The sequence below is a fragment of the Eretmochelys imbricata genome, chromosome 2, assembly GCF_965152235.1.
Source record: "Eretmochelys imbricata isolate rEreImb1 chromosome 2, rEreImb1.hap1, whole genome shotgun sequence".
Classification (NCBI taxonomy): domain Eukaryota; kingdom Metazoa; phylum Chordata; order Testudines; family Cheloniidae; genus Eretmochelys; species Eretmochelys imbricata.
The window spans coordinates 2528505-2551077 of NC_135573.1; the positions used below are offsets into that span (position 1 = coordinate 2528505).

Genomic DNA, 22573 nt, shown 5'->3' on the forward strand with positions numbered 1-22573 from the left:
TAAAATATATGTAGATGACAGCTTGTAATTAGTAGAATTAAAGTTTGGAAGGAGGCAAATTTCTAAAGGTGAAGCTAAGATTTGGCTCCTGGCTTTAAGAGCTGCTCATTGCTAAAGCAGTATGTGTTAGCTGTGGTTTACGGAGAACCTAGGCACCAGGCATTGAAGCTTTACAGCTCCACTAGAGAGCCTTGCTATGGTTAGCAAATGTGTTCCCATTACTACAGTAGACTACACGACTTAAAGGAAACAGTGGCAGTAAACAGTGTCTTGTCTTGTGGCAGACACAAGCAAATTAGGGACCTGCTCGTTGAGCACAACACATATAAAAGTCTAGGTGTAGTGCAAAAAAAGAGTGATCATGATGCTGACATGTTTAATTGTCTCCCAGGGATGTCCATATCCAAACTTGCTCAGTTTACAAGTCAAAAAAGGTTTTTTCTCCCTGCCAGCCCTGCAAACTCACCGTGGGGACTGAGTCAAGCTGCGTTCTGTCTGCTTCCTACATCAGTAGCAAGACAGACGACTCTATAATCTGACAGTGCATGAGGCAGAACATAAACCGACTTGCTCTCCTATAGTATGTAGAACAGGGATTGGCAAACTTTTTGGCCCAAGGGTCATATCTGGGTGGGGAAATTGCATGCAGGTCCATGAATGTAGGGCTGGGGCAGGAGGTTGGGGTGCGGGAGGGAGTGCAGGGTGTGGGAGGGGGTGCGGAGTGCGGGAGGGGGCTCAGGGCAGGGAGGGGTGCAGAGTACAGGAGGGGGCTCAGAGCAGGAGGTTGGGGTGCAGGAGGGGTGCTGCAGGGGGTTGGGGTGCAGGCTCCCGTCCGGTGCCACTTACCTGGAGCGGCTCCGGGGTGGCAGCAATGCACAACAGGGCTAAGGTGGGCTCCCTGCCTGCCCTCTGCCCCCCTTCCCCAGGGGCTGCATGGACATGGTGCCAGCCATTTCCAGGAGCGGCGCAGGGCCAGGGCAGGCAGGGAGCCCGTCTTAGCCCTGTGGTGCCATGGGGCTGGCAATCCTGTGGGCCGGATCCAAAGCCCTGACGGGCTGGATCCAGCCCGCAGGTTGTAGTTTGTAGAACCACCAGCATCAATGCGCGTACCTGCCCACAGAGGGCAGATCTGTTGAATAAGAAGGTGCTATTTTTACATAGCTACTTCTCAGACTATAAGGCAGCCCACACAAAGAGAGACCACACTGCATGCGCTAACCCACATCACTTCATCAGATGGAAAATCAGACAGCAAGGGTCTCTCATGAGAGCATGTGTTCTATCTGCCAGGCTGCCCCTGGGAGCCAAGGAGCTGGCGCTGCAGTGAGGTGTGGTGTACAGCAAAGGTTTGTTATTCTTATGAGAGAGTTGGCAGTCAGAACAGAAAGAGACAAGAGACTCCAAGCAGTGGTTCCAGTGAAGATGCACTGTTTTATAAAGTGTGTGTGAATGGAGAATGTGACTGGTGAAGCATATCCAGAGCTTTCATTCAAGAAACCTCTGATGGTTCATTTAAGCTTATAAATCTGTATCACTGAAATCATTCCCCTTCTTCTTTACATTAGCTTTTAACTGCTTTCTCTGCACAGTGATTCATGTACCTGGGGACAGACAAACCTACTGTATATTAGTCTGGTTCATTCTCCAAAAATGCAGCTGTTGTTTCATAGCTCTTACTACTGGGTCAGATGGCCTCCAGCCTGAGCCTCCAGGGTGTTCTGCCTCGTGTCAGAATTCCCTGTCTCCACTCAGCAATCCTGCAGTTCCAGGCACTCAGCGCTCGCGGTGATGACAGATGCTGTGTCTCACAGCTACTTCTGGCTTTCAGTTTCCAGGGAGAGTGCACACTGCTCTTTTTGCCAGGTGTGTGGATCAGGAACCCTCTTTGCCAGAGGATCCGACTTGAACAGGAACTAGTCCCATTTCAGCACTGTCAAAGGAGTCTTCTGACCTTCCTCCCATACTCAGAGGTCAGCATGTGTCTCTCTCCCTTGCCTCTTTTGAGTTCCCTCAGACCATCCCTCTCGAGTTGGCAAGATACAGAGACACCGGGGCAAACCTTACTAGACTTTTAAAGCTCCATCCTTCTCAGGGCCACATACGCAGCCCTCCCTCTGATCTTCCTTGGAGGCAAGCGTCGTCATGGACTCCTCTTACTCCCACCCAGAGTACATTGAAGAAGAGTATGAGTGCATTGCGCATTATCCCTCCCTGCCCCGGAGCATTTGGCGGCAGAGACAGCTTGAGAGTGTAGTTCAGCGACCTTAGAGCCTGAGTTCAGGAAGAGGGGTTTACCTGTCAGCAATGTTAGGAACCAGGCAGTATCACCAAGGTTAGAAAACACTGGGCCAGAATTCCTTTCTCTCCTCCAAGAGCTGCAGGGAGGTTTTAAGAAGCTGCTTTGGAAGGGTTTGGAAATTGTTTGAAACTCCTGAATATTCTAATCCTAGCTTTGCCACTGACTTGTTGTGTGATCGTGGTCAACTTCTTGCTCTGTGTGTCTGCCCTCCAAGACCCCTGGCAGTAAAGAGACTAGCTGTGTTCAAATGTCATAGTTAGCTTCATTCCATCCTCACTTTGTGACTCTTGGCATCCCCAGTCCATGCTAGTCAAAGCTGCTTTCCAACTGGGGTTGCTGGAAATACCTCAAATCCTGCAGTACTTTCCCGGTACTACGTACTGAAGGCCTCAGGACTGGGCTGGAAATCTGTGCAGAGTACGATTTTTGGGGAACATACACAGGTAAGTGACTTATCTGTGGAGCATTTGCAGAGCCTGGGCCTTGGAAGAACTGCAAAATCTCTTTGCGACTCCTGGTTGTATACACAGGGAAACTAAGAGAGGAATGTGTTCTTGGTCCTTGTCTGTGCCCTGCTTTTCCTGCGTCCCCTAGCAGTGTTCCTACAGTCAGTGCCTGTGGTTATTCTGACAGCATAATCATTTCTGCAGGTAGATTTTCTTAGCTGGGTTATTTGGGTTAGTCTGTATCAGCAGAAAGAATGAGGAGTACTTGTGGCACCTTAGAGACTAACAAATTTATTTGAGCATAAGAGCTTTCGTGGGCTAAAGCCCACTTCATCAGATGCATGCAGTGGAAAATACAGTAGGAAGATATAGATATATCTATATAGATATATACAGAGAACGTGAAAAAATGGGTGTTGCCATACCAACTCTTAATTAGACCAATCGATTAAGGTGGGCTATTATCAGCAGGAGAAAAAAAATTTTTGTAGTGATAATCAGGATGGCCCATTTCAAACAGTTGACGAGAAGGTGTGAGTAACAGTAGGGGGGAAATTAGCATGGGGAAATAACCTGTCGAAGTGAAGAAACAGATTGACAGAGCCAGAAGAGTACCCAAAAGTCATCTACTACAGGACAGGCCCAACAAAGAAAGTAACAGAATGCCACTAGCCATCACCTTCAGCCCCCAACTGAAATCTCTCCAGTGCATCATCAAGGATCTATAACCTATCCTGAAGGACGATCCCTCACTCTCACAGATCTTGGGAGCCAGGCCAGTCCTCGCTTACAGACAGCCCCCAACCTGAAGCAAATACTCACCAGCAACCACACAACAAAAACACTAACCCAGGAACCTATCCTTGCAACAAAGCCCGTTGCCAGCTCTGTCCACATATCTATTCAAGGGACACCATCATAGGACCTAATCACATCAGCCACGTTCAGAAGCTTGTTCACCTGCACATCTACCAATGTAATATATGCCAGCAATGCCCCTCTGCCATGTACATTGGCCAAACCGGACTGTCTCTGTGCAAAAGAATAAATGGACACAAATCAGACGTCAAGAATTATAACGTTCAAAAACCAGTCGGAGAACACTTCAGCCTCCCTGGACACTCAATTATAGACCTGAAAGTCACAATTATTCAAGAACAAAACTTCAGAAACAGACTCCAACGAGAAACAGCAGAACTGGAATTAATCTGCAAACTGGACACCATTAAATTAGGCTTGAATAAAGACTGGGAGTGGATGAGTTATTACACTAACTAAAAACTATTTCCCCATGCTAATTTTCCCCCTACTGTTACTCACACCTTCTTGTCAACTGTTTGAAATGGACCATCCTGATTATCACTAGAAAAGTTTTTTTTCTCCTGCTGATAATAGCCCACTTTAATCGATTGGTCTCGTTAAGGGTTGGTATGGCAACACCCATTTTTTCTCGTTCTCTGTGTGTGTGTATGTGTGTATATATATATATCTATCTTCCTCCTGTATTTCCCACTGCATGCATCTGATGAAGTGGGCTTTAGCCCACGAAAGCTTATGCTCAAATAAATTTGTTAGTCTCTGAGGTGCCACAAGTCCTCCTCAGTCTTGGTTCTGTGGTTTGTGTCACCATTCTTTGCAAGCAGGTGATACTCTTAACTGCAAGAGCTTTGAAGCATTATTTTCCTTGAAGGGAGGTAATTGTAAAGATATTAGGAGTGGACAAGGAGGTATTCTGTTCTGCAGGACACTCCTGGGCACAGGAGTTGGAGAAACAAACCCTAACCAGGTGTAGGTTTCCAGAGAGAAGGGAGAAGTAGCTGTTGTGTAGTTTTTCGCTCTCTTTTCCGTGGCATTTACAGCATCATGCTGCCGACACAGGCATTGTGGAGCAGGTGACTGATGACTGCTCCTTCTGAGTTTGCTTTGCACTATCCCAATATATATGTGTTCCTCTGCTGTCTTCCTCTTCGTTCACCAGGAGTGCATCTCCTTAGATGAGCTCCAGACAAGCACTGGCTCCATGTTGTCAGAACCCCTGGGCTAAAGACACCTGAAAATTTAATGACCCACCACACATTTTCAGTCCTCGTCCGTCACCATCTCCAGGAACTGGTGAGATTCCTCACAGGACGAAAGAGACTGTGGTGCTCATTGAACCTGGAGGCACATGTTCAAGTCTGCTTCCGGCATGCTAGAGCTGAGACTTCCCTTGCAGACTTTTGGAGGGCTCTCCTGAACAGGCAGGCCTTGCTTTTCTTGGGTTCCAAGCAGCGTGTGGCTAGGAATCAACCCAAAATACAGCTACTTGGTGCAAGGAGCCTTAATAGCGCCATGCGTCCCTCCCAACATGGAGTGCCGTGCACTTGGGAAGGAAGCTCACGCTCTGGGTTTCTGTGGCCCACAGATGAAGATACGATGGGCCACATCTACTGCTGTTGAACTCCACTAACTTCAGTGGGCTTTTGCACAGCCCAGTGTTCCCAAGGCACAAGCCCTGAGAAGAGGAGTCACGTTGCGGATTGTCGCGTTTGTGAGTATTTCTTAGAGACGGTGATCCCAGTCTGCACCCAAGCGTCTGGGAAACGTTCAGATTTATGCCATCTGTTTGCTCCGGCTGCTCTAGAACACCAGGAACATCAATGATAGGAACATCAAGGAACAAGAATAAGAAGCCGCCCCAGGAGATGTTCAGGAATTGAAGCCAGCTCCCCCACTCCTTTGGTCCCAGTTTAGCTTTGATTATTATTATGTAGGAATGAAATCAGGAGGGCCAAATCGCACCTGGAGCTGCAGCTAGCAAGAGATGTCAAGAGTAACAAGAAGGGTTTCTTCAGGTATGTTGGCAACAAGAAGAAAGCCAAGGAAAGTGTGGGCCCCTTACTGAATGAGGGAGGCAACCTAGTGACAGAGGATGTGGAAAAAGCTAATGTACTCAATGCTTTTTTTGCCTCTGTCTTCACTAACAAGGTCAGCTCCCAGACTGCTGCGCTGGGCATCACAAAATGGGGAAGAGATGGCCAGCCCTCTGTGGAGATAGAGGTGGTTAGGGACTATTTAGAAAAGCTGGACGTGCACAAGTCCATGGGGCCGGACGAGTTGCATCCGAGAGTGCTGAAGGAATTGGCGGCTGTGATTGCAGAGCCATTGGCCATTATCTTTGAAAACTCGTGGCGAACCGGGGAAGTCCCGGATGACTGGAAAAAGGCTAATGTAGTGCCAATCTTTAAAAAAGAGAAGAAGGAGGATCCTGGGAACTACAGGCCAGTCAGCCTCACCTCAGTCCCTGGAAAAATCATGGAGCAGGTCCTCAAAGAATCAATCCTGAAGCACTTGCATGAGAGGAAAGTGATCAGGAACAGCCAGCATGGATTCACCAAGGGAAGGTCATGCCTGACTAATCTAATCGCCTTTTATGATGAGATTACTGGTTCTGTGGATGAAGGGAAAGCAGTGGATGTATTGTTTCTTGACTTTAGCAAAGCTTTTGACACGGTCTCCCACAGTATTCTTGTCAGCAAGTTAAGGAAGTATGGGCTGGATGAATGCACTATAAGGTGGGTAGAAAGCTGGCTAGATTGTTGGGCTCAACGGGTAGTGATCAATGGCTCCATGTCTAGTTGGCAGCTGGTATCAAGTGGAGTGCCCCAAGGGTCAGTCCTGGGGCCGGTTTTGTTCAATATTTTCATAAATGATCTGGAGGATGGTGTGGATTGCACTCTCAGCAAATTTGCGGATGATACTAAACTGGGAGGAGTGGTAGATACGCTGGAGGGGAGGGATAGGATACAGAAGGACCTAGACAAATTGGAGGATTGGACCAAAAGAAATCTGATGAGGTTCAATAAGGATAAGTGCAGGGTCCTGCACTTAGGATGGAAGAATCCAATGCACCGCTACAGACTAGGGACCGAATGGCTAGGCAGCAGTTCTGCGGAAAAGGACCTAGGGGTGACAGTGGACGAGAAGCTGGATATGAGTCAGCAGTGTGCCCTTGTTGCCAAGAAGGCCAATGGCATTTTGGGATGTATAAGTAGGGGCATAGCGAGCAGATCGAGGGACGTGATCGTTCCCCTCTATTCGACATTGGTGAGGCCTCATCTGGAGTACTGTGTCCAGTTTTGGGCCCCACACTACAAGAAGGATGTGGATAAATTGGAGAGAGTCCAGCGAAGGGCAACAGAAATGATTAGGGGTCTAGAACACATGACTTATGAGGAGAGGCTGAGGGAGCTGGGATTGTTTAGCCTGCAGAAGAGAAGACTGAGGGGGGATTTGATAGCTGCTTTCAACTACCTGAAAGGGGGTTCCAAAGAGGATGGCTCTAGACTGTTCTCAATGGTAGCAGATGACAGAACGAGGAGTAATGGTCTCAAGTTGCAGTGGGGGAGGTTTAGATTGGATATTAGGAAAAACTTTTTCACTAAGAGGGTGGTGAAACACTGGAATGCTTTACCCAGGGAGGTGGTAGAATCTCCTTCCTTAGAGGTTTTTAAGGTCAGGCTTGACAAAGCCCTGGCTGGGATGATTTAACTGGGAATTGGTCCTGCTTCGAGCAGGGGGTTGGACTAGATGACCTTCAGGGGTCCCTTCCAACCCTGATATTCTATGATTCTGTGATTATCTTTTTGCTATCCAGGTAACCATCAGCAAAATCTACCAGACCCAGGTCTGTGTCAGTTCAACTCTAGTCCTCCCAGGACAACCTACCTCCTAGGAGTGACTTGGGCCCCCCAAGTCAGGGCCCAGAGAGTCAGCCATGTTTGTCACTCAGTCCGCCTGGCCTGGTTGGCACTGAGCGGTTATCCTGAGCTGTTGCTGTTAGCTTATGATCCTGGTATGGTTTCAGTGGTAAGCTTGTGCTGAACACATTGTACGTATACATCCATCCCCACCTGCTTGGTAGCCATGCAGAGGTGCACACAGGCTGAGACATTTGCTTTCCCAGGTGAGTGGGAACGACTCCAGTTACCTTCAGTGTCATGGGGCAAATAAGTAGCTTTTGTGATGATGGAATGAGACTTTTCCAGAGGCCGTTCCGCGGTCAGGGCTTTTATCGGACCGGTAGAGGGCTCTTGGAACCACTTTCCCCCAGATTGATGTCAGCAGTGGTTTTACCCTCTACTTGCCCCATATCAGCTATGGCAGGACTCTGACAAGACTGAGGTACCTGGGCCAAAGAACGAGTCCAAAGCATGCGTCTGTAGAGGTGCCGAGTATAGCGAGGCCCTGTCCTAAATGGTGTTAGGAGTCCTGGTGCATTCTGGGAATATTAACCATATGTGTTGTCATAAGACACCCACTGTTTCTTCCTCATCCCAGTTGCTGACCCGTACCCCTCTCAGCAGGAACAGGCCTGGTGACGTCTCAAGGTTCAGGCAAGATGGTTGAATGAGAGAGGGGGAGAGCCTTGTTCCGGTGGTGTATCAGCATACCTGAGCTCACTGGCCAGGACAGAATTGGAGGCTGGCACATGTGTGTAATTAGCCAGGAGTCCAAACTCTGCTTTCCTGCTCAGTTTTCATAGAGTTTTTGTTTCTGGGGTGAGAGAGTCCCCTGTGTGAGCCCAGAAGAAGTCTGCTAACCTTGACCTGGTCTGTGTTCTCCTTTCTGTGACGCAGGAATGAGCTAAATGACCATCTGGATACCATTGATTCCAACCTGGATAACCTCCAAACCATGCTGACCACGCACGGCTTCAGTGTAGACACTAGTGCTCTGCTGGATGTGAGTATCTCAAACCCTCCCTCCCGGAGCAGGGACCGAGCTGTGGCCCGCGGTACCGTGTGCGTCAGGGCAGCAGCCACGGAATTTCCACAGCATGTCTGGGGTGTTTTCCTTCCCTGCACTAATCATTCTTTCCTTTGGCAGCTGTTTAGCCCTTCAATGACGGTTACAGACATGAACCTTCCTGACCTGGACAGCAGCCTTGCGAGTGTGAGTAGCTGTTAAATATCCCTCCATGCACACACAGCTGCCAGAACAAAGTGCCTCATGCTGTTCAGCAGCAGCCCCTGCACCTGGTGAAAGGAAGGCCCTGAGAGGCTCTGAAGGGAGTCCAGGCCAGCTCCAGCGTGGAGGGGCCACAATGTGGGGGAGAGTCTCTCTCAGCCCTGGGAGGGCTTGCGGCGCCACCAGGCGGAAATCATCCCGTTAGCACCAAGGCTGCCTCTGAATAATTCATTCAGGGAGCAGATCTGCCTCATCATTCATGCTGCGCTAAGTAGGTGCTGAGACTTCATCTCTCATGCAGGCCCTGCTCCCTCAGCACGGAGTTGCACTGAAGCCTATAGAACGGCATGTGGTTTCCATAAACCCTCCTTTCTTCTTTGTAAACCTTCAGAAGAGGTTTCCTTGAAAGGCAAACTCCAGTGATTTCCACGGCATATTGTATTATTTATTATTGTATGTACTTGCCCAGCACCAGCAATGTGTCCGTGCTGGAGAAGAGCTCTGTGCAGCTCGAAGGCATGTCTCTCTCCCCAGTAGAAGCTGGTCCACTAGAAGATAGTTCCCCCAGCCCCTTGTCTCAGTGTGGAACAGGCCGGTCCCAGCCCTGAGATGCTCAATGCTGCTTTAGAGACGCTGACCCGGATGTAATGGGCCAGTGGTAGCCACTCCATAGTTCAGACTGATCCCAACTTACAACTATAAGATCCGTTTTTAACTTTCTGGCAACTTCCCCAAAAAATGCCCAGATCCCGTGAGCTCTTCTAGGCCAGGTAGAATTTGTCTGGGAGGTTTGGTAACCTTCAGAAAAGGGGTTTTGTAATTAAGGTATTTCACAAATATTCATCATTCACTCTCTGAACATTTTCCTAGCTTCCTACCCCCAAAATGGCTTGACCCCAAACACCAGGTGTCTGGCTGATTCAGACGGGGGCCCCTGGGTGTTACTGGGGGAGAGTTGCAGGATTACAAAGACCTGGGTCATGTTTATAACATTGATGCTGTAAATTATTTAAACGGACCTTGTGTTGAGTCCTGCCTCTGCTGCAAGGACTGCTATGCAGAGAAAGAGGTGGGGGCCTGGATCGGGTGGGATCAGAGGCCAGGGCAGCATGTGGCTAGGATTCTCGGGGGCAGGGCAAGTCAGGCGGGATGGTGAGGAATTATATGGCTGTGGGGTTGGATCCCTGAACTGTTCATTTCCAGGCTGTCCAGCCTTTCGGTTTTTAGGGAAGCTGTTGAGTATTTGTAAGTGAGATTTTTTGATGGGCTTTTAACTGGGCTCCTCTAAAATTTACAGCGTAACTCTTCAGCTAACGAAGTGGTTCGGATTGATGTGCAGTGTGTGTCATAGTTCTCTCTTCTCTGACGCGGGGATGGGCATTTGATTTGCTCCTGTCCTCACTTTGCCTTAACACTGCTCTACATCTCTGTGCTGCGGACAGACTCAGCTGCACAGGTTCCCAAAGTGTGGTGGGATTGAGTCCAGAGAGCTGGGTGTGTGCACATGGGGCCAGCTTCTTCTGGCTGCCAGCTGCCAGATAGAGTTAAAAGAAGCTAAATATACATTTAAGCTAAGGTGGCTTTTCCATGGAAGCAGTTGCTGCAGTCATGACAGGCACATGAACCCATGAGGCAGTCCCTGCATTCACCAGTTTTCCACACTGTGAAAAAGCTGAAGAACCCCTGATCCAAACACAGCAGCCTGTCTGGTCCTGGGATTAGTAGTGATTCCCCCCCAGAGAACGTGTCAAGCCTTAGAATGACCCAGTTTTCTTTACCACCCTGGGGCAGTTACTTGAACGTTTGGGACCATCGAGGGCGTTCTGCCATCTCCCACGGCTTTCTCTCCTGTTGTTACAACCCTACAAATCTTCTCCTCCTTCCCAGTCCAGTCTGGTTCTTATTGCAGGGCAGGTGTCCAAAGGCCGCACTGACCATTAACCAGCAACATGAGGAGTGCTCTTGCCTTTCGTACTGGTAACAATAAGACTTTGCATAAAACATGTTCTGTTGCAAGCATGTTCTGAGGGCTGCCCCTGGAGACTACAGATCCCAGCATGCAATGTGGCTCCCTGCTCAGACCCAGGGGAGCACTGCAGCACCACACCTGTATGAAAAGCAGAGCTGGTCCTTGCAGTTCTACAAGGCAGCCTTGGTCATCAGGAGACTGGAGCAGGCTGAACAGACTTCACCAGAGCCTGCAGTAGCTCCCTGATGATATTCCCTAGGTCCCCGGTGTATTTTAGTCTTCTGAGTGCTGATGCCCGTCTCCCGCCTGCTGGCACTTCCGGATTACAAGCCACAGCTGCTTGTGCATTTATCCTGCGGTAGCCAAGGGCCCCTTCCCCCTCCCGGCTCCCTGTGCGAAGGAGTTTGACTTGTGTGGTGCGCTTAGCAGCCCAGCTTGTCTCCCTCCAGATCCAGGATCTCCTCTCGTCCCAGGAGCAGCAGAAACCTGCCGAGACAGAAGCCGGCGCAACAGACATGGGTAAGACGGCCCCTCCCATTAGTGACCTGTGAGCAGAGGGCTCAAGGCCCCGTGGCAGGATCTCTCCAGGCAGCAGCAATTCTCTTTCTTCTCTCAAAGAAACACTGATGACTAAATCTAGGTGTGCATATTGTCACTGCGCGGCTTGGGATTCTTGGTGGGGGCCCCAGACATCTAGGCGGGGGCTCTCCCTTGATTCTCCGTATTCCCCAGGGGCCTGTGCCCCCAAGACGGTAACTCTTCGTGCTTTTGGCTCTCCTCTCACCACCACCACCCCAGCTGGGCATGCAGCCTCTGGTGGTAACCTGTGCATCCCCCTTCCCTTTCCCAAGCTGGGCCAGGGGATGTTTCCCTGGAGGTGTGTACCCTTGAGCTGAAAACCTGTGGGTTCTGAGGGGGCATCAAGGAGTTTTCACCAACCAGTTCCCATCCTTCTCTCCCCATTTTAAATCTTGCAGGTGACTCTTGTCTGTGACTGCAGGGCTGCTTCCTTCTGAGCTTGCCATGTGCACCCTTTCCTTTCCCCAGAAGCTGGAGCTCTCCTCTCCTGGCCTCTGATGGCACAAGCGAGACAGGTCCTGGCTCGCTATCTGCTGACACGCCAGCCCCACCGGCATTCCCCTCTGCGTGCTGCTCACACTGCTGAAAGGCGAGGCCCATGAGCCCCCTGTGTTCTGGGAGATGCTTGGCATGCCTACTCCCCAGTCCAGAGACAGCATGCTCTAGGGTCTGAGCTGGGAACCAGGCCCTCCTCCACATTAATTCACACTCGGCCAGAGACGTGCTGAGTGGCCATGTGCCCGGGTCCCAGCTGTAACAGGGGGGTATCCCTGAGCTGCCTCTTGGGGGACTGTTGGTAAAGCCCATTCATGTTGTGCTCCCGGTGCTCAGCTCTTTGCTAAGAGGCTACTAGAATGTCTCCTCCCCCACAGTGTTTGGCCTTGGGCCTGCAAGTCCCTCCTCCCTCCCGCCCTGAGATCCCCCCTCCTAACGCTAGCTGTCTTCTTGCAGGAAAGCAGCTGGTACATTACACAGCTCAGCCCCTCTTTCTGGTGGACTCGAGCGCTGTCGACATGGGGAGCGGAGACCTGCCCATCTTCTTTGAGCTGGGGGAAGGGCCATATTTCACCGATGGCGAGGAGTACTCCGAAGACCCCACCATCCCTCTCCTGTCGGGGACTGAGCAGTCCAAACCTAAGGACCCTGCTGTGTCCTAAGGCTGAGTTCAAGAACATGCTGCAAAGGGAAATCCAGCCACCAGCCTCCTTGCTTTGCACAGACATTGAAAGCTCTAACCACCCTTCGGTCCATGTTTGCTTCCCCCGACACTGTGAGGATTTCATTTGTGTGTGTGCTTAATGAGGTGTTTTGAAATCTGCTTTAGATTCTAGCCACCCAGTATAGTGCTCCTCCAGGTTGGCAGCCTTCGGGGGCTGAGCAGTGTCGACCCCTGTGCTGTGGTTGTCATCCGACTGGCCAGAGAGGCTAGACTGGCACCAGGGCTTGGAAGTGCAGGCAGGAGATCTGGGTGGTCACAGAATAGCTAGTCACTAAGTGAGATTGTGTTTCGTTCTGCACCCCAGGCGAGGGGGGCAGCCATGCCCTGCACAAGGTCCTAACAGTCTGCGAAGGTCAACAGGTGCTTCGCCCTTGCCATGGCGACGGGGCAGGGCGGCGGGGCTGCACGATGCTCCCAGGAACAGGTGGCTCGCTCGGCAGGTAGAAGGGATTGTGGTTTTGCGGCGGGGAATACCCCCTCGCCCCAGTGAGGTGGACTTGGTGTTAAAGAGAAATACAAGTTTCCCAAACTGGCGCTGATGGGCTGGGTCCCTTGGTGGTCTCTGCCATGCAGTTCGCTCCTGCTGCTCTGTGTGTGCGTGGCAGGGCCCCTCGGCGCCCCCAACCCAGCCACGGAGAAGCCGAACTTTCTCTTTTCCTTTCTCTTGCTCCGTGTGTGTTTCTTTTCTTTGTGTTGTTTTTTGGTTTGGTTTGGTTGTTTTTGCTTAGCAGTAAAAATTTGTACATTTACACTTCAGATTGTTAATAGTAAAAACTGTATTTTGGATTTTTACATGAGAGAAGAAGCGCCCACTTCTATCTATCTATCTCTGTATATATAAATATCTATATATATACATACAAATATCTATAAAACAAATGGCCTCTCACCTGGCGGCTCTTCTGTGGTTGGAAGCTTTATTTTTGTCCTCTCTGTGTTGGGGGAGTGAAGCTGGCGGAGCAGGTCCTAGGCCCTAGGCCCTAGCCGTAACCCCAAGAGCTGCACAACCTCCACTGTAACTGCCCTCGCAGCCCTGGACACTGACGCGTGGGACCTGGCTCCAGGTGTCGTGTGCTCTGCCTTTAGAGCAGTAGCTTGAGCTGTTACCACCTGTGTCCATAAGAGCCGACATTCCTGCTTCCAGCTTCTGCAAAAGAAAACAGCAGATGCCAAAATCGGTTTCTCTGGCACATATCAGCAGAGCAGGGGGTGGCTCCAGGTTTGGGTGATAGACGATCTGGGGTTTATTTTTTGGGGGGTGTGTCTTTAAATTCCGTGTTGTGGTTTCCCTGCTGAAATCCCACCCCAGGTTTAGGGGCTGAATTTTCAAGGATGTTTCTGTTTTAGAGCCCATTGGGGGTGAGTGTGGAGCTCAGCCCATGTCGATGTGCCAGACATGTGTTGGACACTTGCACGCCTCTGAGGAGTGCTTTTTTAATAAGAACAATAAAAGAAAAATTGCATTGTTAAGTTGAGTGTGTTCAAAACTTCCCTCCCTCTCTGTCCTCTGTCGGTAGTTGATGTCGTGGTTAATCGTAGGTGGTACTTGTATCTCTGTTGCTTGCACAGAAGATGCTGTGACTGCTTTAGCTCGTGGGACTTTGGCAGGCAGCAGCTCATACACAGGGTTTTCCTGGCTGACATCAGACCAAGGGCTGCATACACTAAGTGAACGAGTGTTGCAAGAAACCAGTGCTTCAGACCCCTGGAGTTGTAACAGGCACAAGGCCTGGAGCCAACCTGCCGCTGGTGTTCTTCAGGCCTGGGTGATAATGAGTGGTTACGACATCTGCTAGCTGGTGTGTGTCAGGTCCAGAGCTGGTACCATGTACGATCATTGCTTCCCACAGGGACTGCTCTGCACTGAGTTCGCCAGTCCTTTGGACCCATCCCAAAATGCAGTGCCTCACCGTTGGGAATTGCCCGGTGCCCAGTAACACAGTTGAGAATTATGGGGTAGGTGCTGTAGAGTCCCAGAATGCACTGGGGTTAGCAGTCCAGTGTATGCACTGCACCAGGCTCTTTCAGTGTCTCTGGGTGAGGGACCCAGGGATGAATGAGGGGCAGCCATTGGATGCAGGCGAGGTCCCTGCAGGGCTCTCCTGGGTTAGCAGAGATGCAGGCCAAAGCGTGGAGCTCACTGTCCACTTGCCACATCCCCTGTGACCTCCCTGGGAGCCATGCAATGGGAGTGGTGCTCAGTGCAATGGGCCTGGTCGAATTCCCATTGGCGCTGCCAGTAAAAAGAGCAGAGTGACGTGTATCAGAGCCCTGCATCCCAAGGAGCGTCATGTTCTCGTTGGGTACGTCTACACTGCAAGTAGCCACCCGCGGCTGGCCGTGCCAGCTCACCTGGCCTAAGGGGCTCTGTAACTGCAGAGTAGACGTTTGGGCTGGAGTCGGGGCCGTAGGACCTTGCAAGGTGGGAGGGTCCCAGAGCTCGGGCTGCAGTCCAGGCCCGAAAGTCCACACCACAGTTAAACAGCCCCTGGGCCTGAGCCCCACAAGCCCAAGGAAGCTGGTACGGGCCAGCCACAGGGGTCTCATTGCAGGGCAGACAGACCCTTTGTGTCTCTGGAGCTCCTCAAGCCCACAGCTGAGTGTTACCTGACTACCTGCATATTCCGTCCGCTTCCCTCTCCAACAGCCTGCTCCTGTGTATTCCCAGCAAGCTGGTTTGTGGTGACACTGGCTCTCCTGGGTAAGCAGAGGGCCAGTCTTGAGGGGCTGGCAGCCTTCCCCTGTGCAGTGTTACCAACTTGCTCCCTCATTTGGGTTCGAGTTGCATTGCTCGTGCATGGCACATGCTCCCCACCCTGTGTGTCTCTAGCAGGGCATCGCTATTGTCCTTTTCCACTCAGTGGATGGGTACGCTTCCCACTCACAGACTTGTCTGATCTCAGCCGTGCCTCTCCACCAGAGTCGCCTCTTCCCTTCTCCCAAGAACGCCAGGCTCCATGTCCCTTGTTCCCCATGTAATTTATGGCAGGTCTTTGCTTCCCCCGCTTGGTAGGAAGTCATTCTGGCGGTGTTTCCTACTTACTTGATTTTCTTCTTCCAAGTTTTGGATCCCATCTCCGATGTGAGAAATCCCAACGTCCACGGCAGGGTTTCCAGCAGTCCTTAGGCATGTGTCTGTCCCCCTCCCAGCTGTGCTGTCTGTGATGTGAAAAGGGGAGCTCTGTGTGTCGGAAGCAGAAAGAATTGTCCGGATGAAGTGAAATTACCATAATGAGTCAGGCAAAAGAAGAATGCTGGTGTTGTAGGGAACGTCACGCGGGCCCTCCGCAGTCCAGCTTTGTGTGGGTTTGAGTGAGAACACATGAATTCAGAGTCCTTTGTACTATGAATACTACACATGTGACTGCAGAGGGCCCCGCCCTGCTGAGCTGTTTGTGTTGAGGGGTGTGACGAAGGAATGATCATCCTCACTGGGAAAGAACAGTCCCCTTTGGATTGGACTCTGTTACTTGATGTGTCGGTGCTCCCCACTCTCCTCCAGCACTGGTCACCTGGCATCTTGTGAGTTTGTAGGCTGTGATGGGAAGATGGCAACTTCATCTCTGCCACACAAAATCAAAATTGTTAAGAACAATGCAGAAAAGAAAGAAGAGTTCAACAGATAGTTCTGTTCTACATTTGGAGAGAAGCAGGATGCTGTATTCAGGTCACATGAGGATGGTGAAGTGTTTTCCAATCCATTAGTGACTTAGGAGGATGACAAACGACATCTGCTAGCAATGAACACTGTTTAATCAGCAGGATAACTTGCACCCAAGAGTCCTAAAGGAACTGGCTAAGGAGATCTCTGGCCAGCTAATGTTCATTTTGGGGGTAGCAGGGAAATTGCAGGAGACAGGAAGAGTACTAATGTGCCAATAGTCAAAAAGGGCAAGCAGGATGACCTGGGTAATTAGAGGCCAGTTAGCCTGGCATCAATCCTGGGCAGAATAATGGATCAGCTGATACAGGATTTAATCAATAAAGAATTAAAGGATAGGAATATAATTAATGCCAGTCAACAAGGTTTTATAGAAAACAGATCTTGTCAAACAACCCTGCTTTCATTGTTTGATGTGATTACAAGGTTGGTTGATAAAGGTAACTGTAGTTGTAATAGATTTAAGAGTTTTGTAAGGCCTTTGACTTAGTACCCACACAACATTCTGCTTAAAAAATGAGCACGATACAACATCAATAAAGGACACACGAAACAGATTAAGAACTGGCTAGCTGATAGGTCTCAAAAGTAGTTGTCAATGGGGAATCATCACATGGAGCTGTTTCTACTGGATTCCACAGGGACTGGTTCTAGGACTGATGCAGTTCAATGCTGTCATCGGTGACCTGGGAGAAAATCTAAAGTCGCTGTGTATAAAATCTGTGGATGGCAAAGCTTGGCAGAGAGGTAAATAAGGATGAGGACAGGACAGTCATACAGCGCAATCTGGATTGCCTGGCAAGCTGGGCCCATTCAAACCCATGTGTTTATTGTCAAATGCGAAGTTATACATCTAGGATCACAGCATGCAGGCCTGACCTGCGGGGGGGGGTGCTGTATTCTGGGAAGCAATGACTCTGCACAGGATCTAGGGTCACAGTGGACAAAACTCAATATGAGGTCCCAGTGCAATGCTGTGTCAAAAAAGGGCTCAAAAAAGAACTAGATAAATTCATGGAGGGTAGGTCCATCAATGGCTATTAGCCAGGATGGGCAGGGGTGGTGTCCCAAGCCTCTGTTTGCCAGAAGCTGGGATTGGGTGACAGGGGAGGGATCACTTGATGATTCCCTGCTCTGGTCATTGCCTCTGGGGCCCCTGGCATTGGCCACTGTCGGCAGACAGGACGCTGGGCTAGGTGGACCTGTGCTCTGACCCAGTCTGGCCGTTCTTATGTGATCCTTGGATGCACGAACAGGGAATTCGTGAGCAGCAGGGAGGTGATTTTGTGTACGATATTGGTGAGACTAATACTAAAATCCTGCGTCGGGTTCTGGGCTCCATTTTATAAAGAATGTTGAAAAATAGGAGAGGGGACAAATGAGCCACAAGAATTATTTGAGGGCTGGCGAAAATGCCCGACAGCGAGAGACTTACAGCTGGATCTGTTTAGCTCCTCCAAGAGAAGGCTGAGAAGTGACTGGATTATTACAATGTATAAGTATCTTCAGGTACTAACGGGCTCTTTTCTCTGAGGGAAAGAGGGCTAACAAATTACACTGCAGTCCAAGAGGTGAGACCCGAGCGGATTCAGACGGGAAATGAGGCGTGCATGTCTGGGTGCCGTGTTGTTCACAGGGTATTAGAGACGAGGCGGGTGAGCTCATCTCTTTTATTGGACCCACTTCTGTTTTTGTGAGAGCAGCTTAAGAGTGGCGTGCAGCGTCTCTCTCACCGACAGAAGTGGGTCCAATAAAAGATCTGACCTCACCCACACGTCTCGCATACATTTCTGACAGGGAGCGGGATGAACCACTGGAGCAAGCTCCCAAGAGAAGTGGTGGATTTGCCATCGCTTAATGTCTTCCCAGCCAGCCTGGCTGCCTGTCCAGACAGTGCTGTTGCCAAACCCAAGTTACTGGGTCATACGGGGGTAACGGTGGAATTCTTTGGCCTGGGCTCTACAGGAGGTCAGACTAGATCAGCGGTTCTCAAAGTGTGGGGTCGGGACCCCATTTTAATGGGGTCGGCAGGGCCAGTTAGGCTTGCTGGGGCCTGGGGCTGAAGCCAAAGCCTGAGGACTTGAGCCTGGGGTGGCAGGGCTCTGCCCCCCCTCTCCCCCCCAACACACACACACTCCTCACACAGGAGCGGTGCTCGTGTTCTGCCCCCCCCCGCTCCCCCCACATACACACACCTCACACAGGAGTGGTGCTCGTGTTCTGCCCCCCCCCGCTCACCCCCCCCACACACACACCTCACACAGGAGCGGTGCTCGTGTTCTGCCCCCCCCGCTCACCCACACACACACACACACCTCACACAGGAGCGGTGCTCGTGTTCTGCCCCCCCCCGCTCACCCCCCCCACACACACACCTCACACAGGAGCGGTGCTCGTGTTCTGCCCCCCCCGCTCACCCACACACACACACACACCTCACACAGGAGTGGTGCTCGTGTTCTGCCCCCCCTCCCCCCCCACAACACACCTCACACAGGAGTGGTGCTCGTGTTCTGCCCCCCCCCCGCTCACCCCCCCCCACACACACACCTCACACAGGAGCGGTGCTCGTGTTCTGCCCCCCCCCGCTCACCCCCCCCACACACACACCTCACACAGGAGCGGTGCTCGTGTTCTGCCCCCCCCGCTCACCCACACACACACACACACCTCACACAGGAGTGGTGCTCGTGTTCTGCCCCCCCTCCCCCCCCACAACACACCTCACACAGGAGCGGTGCTCGTGTTCTGCCCTCCCCGCCCCCCCACCTCACACAGGAGCGGTGCTCGGGCTCTGCCCCCCCCCCGCTCCCCCCACACACACACACACCTCACACAGGAGAGGTGCTCGTGTTCTGCCCCCCCCGCTCACCCACACACACACACACACCTCACACAGGAGCGGTGCTCGTGTTCTGCCCCCCCCGCTCACCCACACACACACACACACCTCACACAGGAGCGGTGCTCGTGTTCTGCCCCCCCCGCTCACCCCCACACACACACACACCTCACACAGGAGAGGTGCTCGTGTTCTGCCCCCCCCGCTCACCCACACACACACACACACCTCACACAGGAGTGGTGCTCGTGTTCTGCCCCCCCTCCCCCCCCACAACACACCTCACACAGGAGTGGTGCTCGTGTTCTGCCCCCCCCGCTCACCCCCACACACACACACACCTCACACAGGAGCGGTGCTCGTGTTCTGCCCTCCCCGCCCCCCCCACCTCACACAGGAGCGGTGCTCGGGCTCTGCCCCCCCCCCCCCGCTCCCCCCACACACACACACACCTCACACAGGAGAGGTGCTCGGGCTCTGCCCCCCCCCCCGCCCCCCCCCCACCTCACACAGGAGCGGTGCTCGGGCTCTGCCCCCCCCGCTCCCCCCCCCACACACACACCTCACACAGGAGAGGTGCTCGGGCTCTGCCCCCCCCGCCCCCCCCACCTCACACAGGAGCGGTGCTCGGGCTCTGCCCCCCCTGCTCCCCCCACACACACACACACCTCACACAGGAGAGGTGCTCGGGCTCTGCCCCCCCCCCGCCCGCCCCCCCCCACACCTCACACAGGAGCGGTGCTCGGGCTCTGCCCCCCCTGCTCCCCCCACACACACACACACCTCACACAGGAGAGGTGCTCGGGCTCTGCCCCCCCCCCCGCCCGCCCCCTCCCACACCTCACACAGGAGCGGTGCTCGGGCTCTGCCCCCCCCGCTCCCCTCCACCCCACACACACCTCACATGGGAGCGGTGCTCGGGCTCTGCCCCCCCCCAACACACACCCAGGGCAGTGGTGCTTGGACTCTGCCCCCCGGCCCCACACACACACACACCCCACCCAGGGCAGCGGTGCTCGGGCTCTGCCCCCCGGCCCCACACACACACACCCCCCACCCAGGGCAGCGGTGCTCGGGCTCTGCCCCCCGGCCCCACACACACACACACCCCACCCAGGGCAGCGGTGCTCGGGCTCTGCCCCCCGGCCCCACACACACACACCCCCCACCCAGGGCAGTGGTGCTTGGACTCTGCCCCCCGGCCCCACACACACACACACCCCACCCAGGGCAGTGGTGCTTGGACTCTGCCCCCCGGCCCCACACACACACACCCCACCCAGGGCAGCGGTGCTCGGGCTCTGCCCCCCGGCCACACACACCCCCCACCCAGGGCAGTGGTGCTTGGACTCTGCCCCCCGGCCCCACACACACACACCCCCCACCCAGGGCAGCGGTGCTCGGGCTCTGCCCCCCGGCCCCACACACACACACCCCCCACCCAGGGCAGTGGTGCTTGGGCTCTGCCCCCCGGCCCCACACACACACACACCCCACCCAGGTCAGCGGTGCTCGGGCTCTGCCCCCCGGCCCCACACACACACACACCCCCACCCAGGGCAGCGGTGCTCGGGCTCTGCCCCCCGGCCACACACACCCCCCACCCAGGGCAGCGGTGCTCAGGCTCTGCCCCCCTCCCGCCCGGGGTCACGTAGTAATTTTTGTTGTCAGAAGGGGGTTGTGGTGCTCTGAAGTTTGAGACCTGCTGGACTAGATGATCGAATGGTCCCTTTTGGCCTTAAACTCTGACTGTCCCAGGCCTTGTATCTCTAGTGACACGTGACGGGCCCCCCCCGTGAGCGGCTGGATCGTGTTTCTTCTGGACATTCTGTGCCGCCTTGTTCCGCCTAAGGCCCGAGCGCTGCGGTGGGAAGCCATTTTTGGGGGGGAAATCGTATTTTCTCTGTTCTTCCAGTGTGTTTCGCCCGGTGCATTTGACAGTGCTTTGGGGGAAACTCACCCCTGCGCAGAGGGGCTGGCGGGGGCCTGGTGGGGCTTTGCAGCAGCTCTCCACACAGTGCTGTCGCCTTCAGGTCCCCAGCGGGGAAGCAGAAGAGCGAATGACAATTTAAAAAAAAAAAGAGATTAAAGAGAGAGCCGGGGCCAGATGCCCAGCTGGAAAAAACAGGAGTCACCCCATCGAAGCCCCTGGGCCCCGTGTCTCTCTACAGCAGATGACGCTCTGGCCTCCTGGTCACAAGGGAGCTGTATGTAAAGCTGGAGCGGACAGGGACCCTCATGTCTTCTGTGCGGATCAGTATGTCAGATACACTCTAGGCAAGGAGAGTGAGTTCCTCGCAATGGGGCCAGCTAGCCCCTCGGTGGTTTCCACTGCGAGGCACCCTGTCAGCTCCTTGCTCCGTGTCTCTGTCAGTCCGAAAGACAACTCCTCCGGTTCCCCCAGCGTTGCTTCTGAGCCGGCAGAAGAGTAAATGGGCTGGCCTCAGGGCCACCAGCCCCAGCTCGTGGCGGGACACGTCGGTGGCACACGAAGGACGTCAGGACCAAGCCACGCAGCCTGGCCCCGGGGATGAGGACGGGACAATCTCCACAGTCCTTGTCTCCCGGGTGAAAAGTCCCCGTGGCTGGTGCTGCTGGGCTGCGCGTTGGCCGGCCCTGGCTGTCACGGTGCGTCTCAGGCGAGGCCCTTCCGCAGCCCTGCCTTGCTGGGAAGTCGGACCATGGCTGGCAGGGCTGCGCCGTCTTCAGGCGCTCGCTGGGGACAGAATGCGGGGTGAGGGGCAGGGCAGAGCCTGAGCTCATCCACAGCTCCCTTGGAGGGGGCAACGGGTGCTGTTCCCTTCTATGTGAGTGGGGAGTCTGTTAACTCCTCCGCTGTCAGGCTGCAGGATCTCCAGCCCTCCCTTTACCCCTCCGGTGCCAGGGGACGTGCTGCCGTGGGACGCTGGCATGTGGGGGACACGGTCAGGAGGGGCCTCGCAGGCCGACTCCAGACCTGTTCGTGTTTGCAGGTTTCCAGCCCCCCCGGTCTGTGCTGATGCCAGGAGGGTTTCAGCGTTACAGGCCTTTTCTCCTGGCCACTTGTATTGCCGGGTGGGGGTCCCCCCCGGCAGGCAGGTGAGGGGGCGTCTGTATGTTAGGGCAGAGGCACCTTGCTCGGCATTTTCCTAGGAAGCTGTTGGCTCCGTTCCCTAGTGGCAGACGTGGCGGCGGCCAGGAAGGATGAGCCCGTGGTTAAAGCACCAACCTAGGACTTGGGAGACCTGGATTCAGTTCCCCCAGACTTCCTGTGTGCCCTTGGGTCTCTGGGCGCCGTGCCCAGGGGGATAACAGCGCAGCCCCTGGGGTGGGAGGATAAACCCATCACGGACGGTGAGGGGCTCGGGGACAACAAGGGTGGGGCCAGGTGAGTGCTCAGACAGGCGGGTAGCTTCAGGGCGCACAGTGCCCTTGGCAGCTCTCCTTTCAGGGCTTGGACCCAGATCCCAGGGCTCCCCCCCGCCCCCGGGTTCTGTGCTTCATCAGGGAAAAGCACCAGCAGCGCTCAGCCATCCATGTGCTGACCCAGCCAGGCCAGGATCTCCCAGCACACAGGCCCCTGACCTGCGTCCACCAGAGAAATCCTGAGAATCCAGCTGCCGCTCCGTT

At 53.6% G+C, this 22573-nt stretch overlaps 1 protein-coding gene across 2 annotated transcripts in view; it reads left to right on the forward strand.

Annotated features, from left to right (window-relative positions):
• HSF1 (heat shock transcription factor 1) overlaps window positions 1-13931 on the forward strand; it is a 97758-nt gene extending 83827 nt beyond the window's left edge. For both annotated transcript variants that reach the window (XM_077809635.1, XM_077809636.1), the window contains 4 exons: window positions 8364-8469; window positions 8614-8679; window positions 11113-11182; window positions 12194-13931. In XM_077809635.1, the coding sequence (XP_077665761.1) occupies window positions 8364-8469; window positions 8614-8679; window positions 11113-11182; window positions 12194-12399 (448 nt within the window). In that variant the 3' untranslated portion in view covers window positions 12400-13931. The remainder of the gene's footprint in view (window positions 1-8363; window positions 8470-8613; window positions 8680-11112; window positions 11183-12193) is intronic.
• Window positions 13932-22573: the final 8642 nt, after the last annotated feature.